This window comes from the organism of the source record quoted next, unplaced genomic scaffold (genome assembly GCF_019419815.1).
Source record: "Pyrus x bretschneideri cultivar Hongxiangsu unplaced genomic scaffold, Pyrus_bretschneideri_v1 Contig1, whole genome shotgun sequence".
Classification (NCBI taxonomy): Eukaryota; Viridiplantae; Streptophyta; class Magnoliopsida; order Rosales; family Rosaceae; genus Pyrus; species Pyrus x bretschneideri.
Genome location: NW_025999390.1, coordinates 15,561,094 through 15,563,134, shown reverse-complemented (window position 1 = coordinate 15,563,134; position 2,041 = coordinate 15,561,094). Strand labels below are relative to the sequence as shown.

The 2,041-nt window shown below is 39.3% G+C and overlaps 1 protein-coding gene across 1 annotated transcript; it reads right to left on the bottom strand.

Annotated features, from left to right (window-relative positions):
• Positions 1-577: 577 nt before the first annotated feature.
• Positions 578-2,041, bottom strand: LOC125471432 (WEB family protein At3g51220-like). The gene is made up of 2 exons (XM_048571800.1): positions 1,799-2,041; positions 578-1,480 (listed from the first exon to the last, which is right to left on the bottom strand). Exons 1-2 carry the CDS (start codon positions 1,940-1,942, stop codon positions 956-958), a joined length of 669 nt encoding a protein of 222 aa, XP_048427757.1. The 5' UTR covers positions 1,943-2,041; the 3' UTR covers positions 578-955.

The window sequence follows — 2,041 nt, the reverse complement described above, 5'->3', positions numbered from 1 at the left end:
CTAACTCTAGCAAAGTCAAATCCCCTTAGGCTAGTTTTGATATCATCGAGCAGTAATCCGATGGGAGAAGATCCACAATTAAGACTGCCAATAGCTTGAATTACTTGCAATGCATCAGACTCCAAGATGACATACTGCCAATTACGTTGAATAGCCAGACCAAGACCTTCCCGAGCATCTAATATCTCAAGTGTAAGGGGGTTAGTCGCGTGAGGAATTTGCCAGCGAAACTGTTTGTTTTCTTAATCATCAATTAAAGATAATCTCTACAAAAAGTCAATCAAATTGAAGATCTTTAAATGTCTACAAAATAAATGAATGATGAGGGTTGAAAAGGAAAACCCTATTCAATAATTGCAGGATTGGGGAATGGAATCGAACTTGAAATCTTAGTGTAAGAAATAAATGCTCTTAACCAACTGCATTACAATCCCTAGTAAGAGCGAATCATGATTCTTCTATCCAGTAGAATTCCATTTCATCCTTTGCAGCTGTTGGAAAATTTTGGCTTTAATTGTGTCTTCTTCGTTGTATTGGTTTTCCTTGTGGGTTTTCATGAACACATAACAATGACAATTGCTTCTTTAGCCCATATTATTACATATGCTCTCATTTTCAATTGTAGAAGGTCTAGCACACTTACAACATTCTTCTTTCAGCTTTAGGGCCAAGCCTGTCTTACAAACTTACAAAATTGAGGCAATATTCCTTTATTTTCTAGATAATGAGAAGAAAAAAATTATTAAGGCAAAATATCTACTTAATATCTTGCATAATCCAGTAACTAGGGGGAATTTTAGCGTCCGTAAGCCACACAAGCCATCTGTTCCAACCACACTCACACAAACAAAGCCCTTATATTTTTGTTTCTTCCGTCTTCGCCTGTAATCTTATCTGCTTAAAAGAGAGATTTCATGCGATAGTTGTACACAAGACTTTCTCGCTCATGAGAGCCTTAGGCTCTTGAAGACCCACCTCCTTGACTTGCCTTATTTTTTGAAAAAAGCCACCCAATCATAGGCATCAAGGGCTTCTTCTTATTTGTCCTCCTAACCGAACTAGGGTTTCCATATCCCTCATGCGACCCTTCCTTGTTAACAATAACCTGAGCCAACGAAGCAGGACTTGCAAACTTCACATATCTTTTCTTCTGCACAAACTCCTTAGCCTCTTGGCTCAACATTGTCTTGTTTTCGAACTTCGTGTCTCTGTCCGCAATGAACTTAAAATCTTCTTCAATCTCAGGATCTACTCGGTGCTTCTGATCATCAAACTCTCTTGCCTTCAAGTACTTGTGGAGCTCTTGTTTTGAACGGTCAAGATCTTCTCTGAGTGACTTGATGCAATATGCCATTGACTTGTTTTCTTCTCTAACTTTCTGAAGACTTTTCTTTGTTTCTTCGAGCTCAGATGTTAAGACCTCGATTCTTGACTGAGCAGCATCTCCATTAGTAGTATCATTGGACACTGCAGCTCCAATCTGACATAGAAAATAATAATACATTATAAATTTACAATATGTGACAAAAAGTTGTACGTTGAGAAATGAAAATTCAAGCAAAGTGGTTTAATGGTGATGGGTTTCTGGTCAGTGGTTGACATGAAAAAATGGGTGACGTGATCGGACTGGTGGGTGGGTTTCGGAGGAATGGTTTTAGTACATGCCCTATGGGTGCATGGAGAACTTAGAGTGCGGAGAGACCCAGAAACAAAGGTTTCTCACCACGTTTAGCAAAGGCTCTGATACCATATTAATTATAAGAAATACAAAAATATTTAAAGGGAAAAGCTAGCTTACCTCTTTGAGCTGCTTGGCATATATTTCTCCGACCAAAACTCTTTCCCCGAACAACATGACTGCTTCTTTGACGGACTTGAAAGGCGCTCGGGTGTCGATCTCTGCCCGGCCCATGACAACCAATTTACTCTCGTCGGCGTTCATGGTTGGCAAACTAATTAAGGATAGATGCTAATGGTGGAGTTAATGAGTGAAGGTCCTCTTAATAAAAATTTCAAAACGGGGAGCTATAGCTGCAAGAGG

Excerpts from the sequence above, each read along its gene's own strand:
- LOC125471432 (XM_048571800.1), bottom strand. The coding sequence starts at position 1,942 with ATGAACGCCGACGAGAGTAAATTGGTTGTCATGGGCCGGGCAGAGATC. Across the intron at positions 1,481-1,798 it reads ATGCCAAGCAGCTCAAAGAG|ATTGGAGCTGCAGTGTCCAA; the intron begins GTAAGCTAGCTT and ends TTTCTATGTCAG.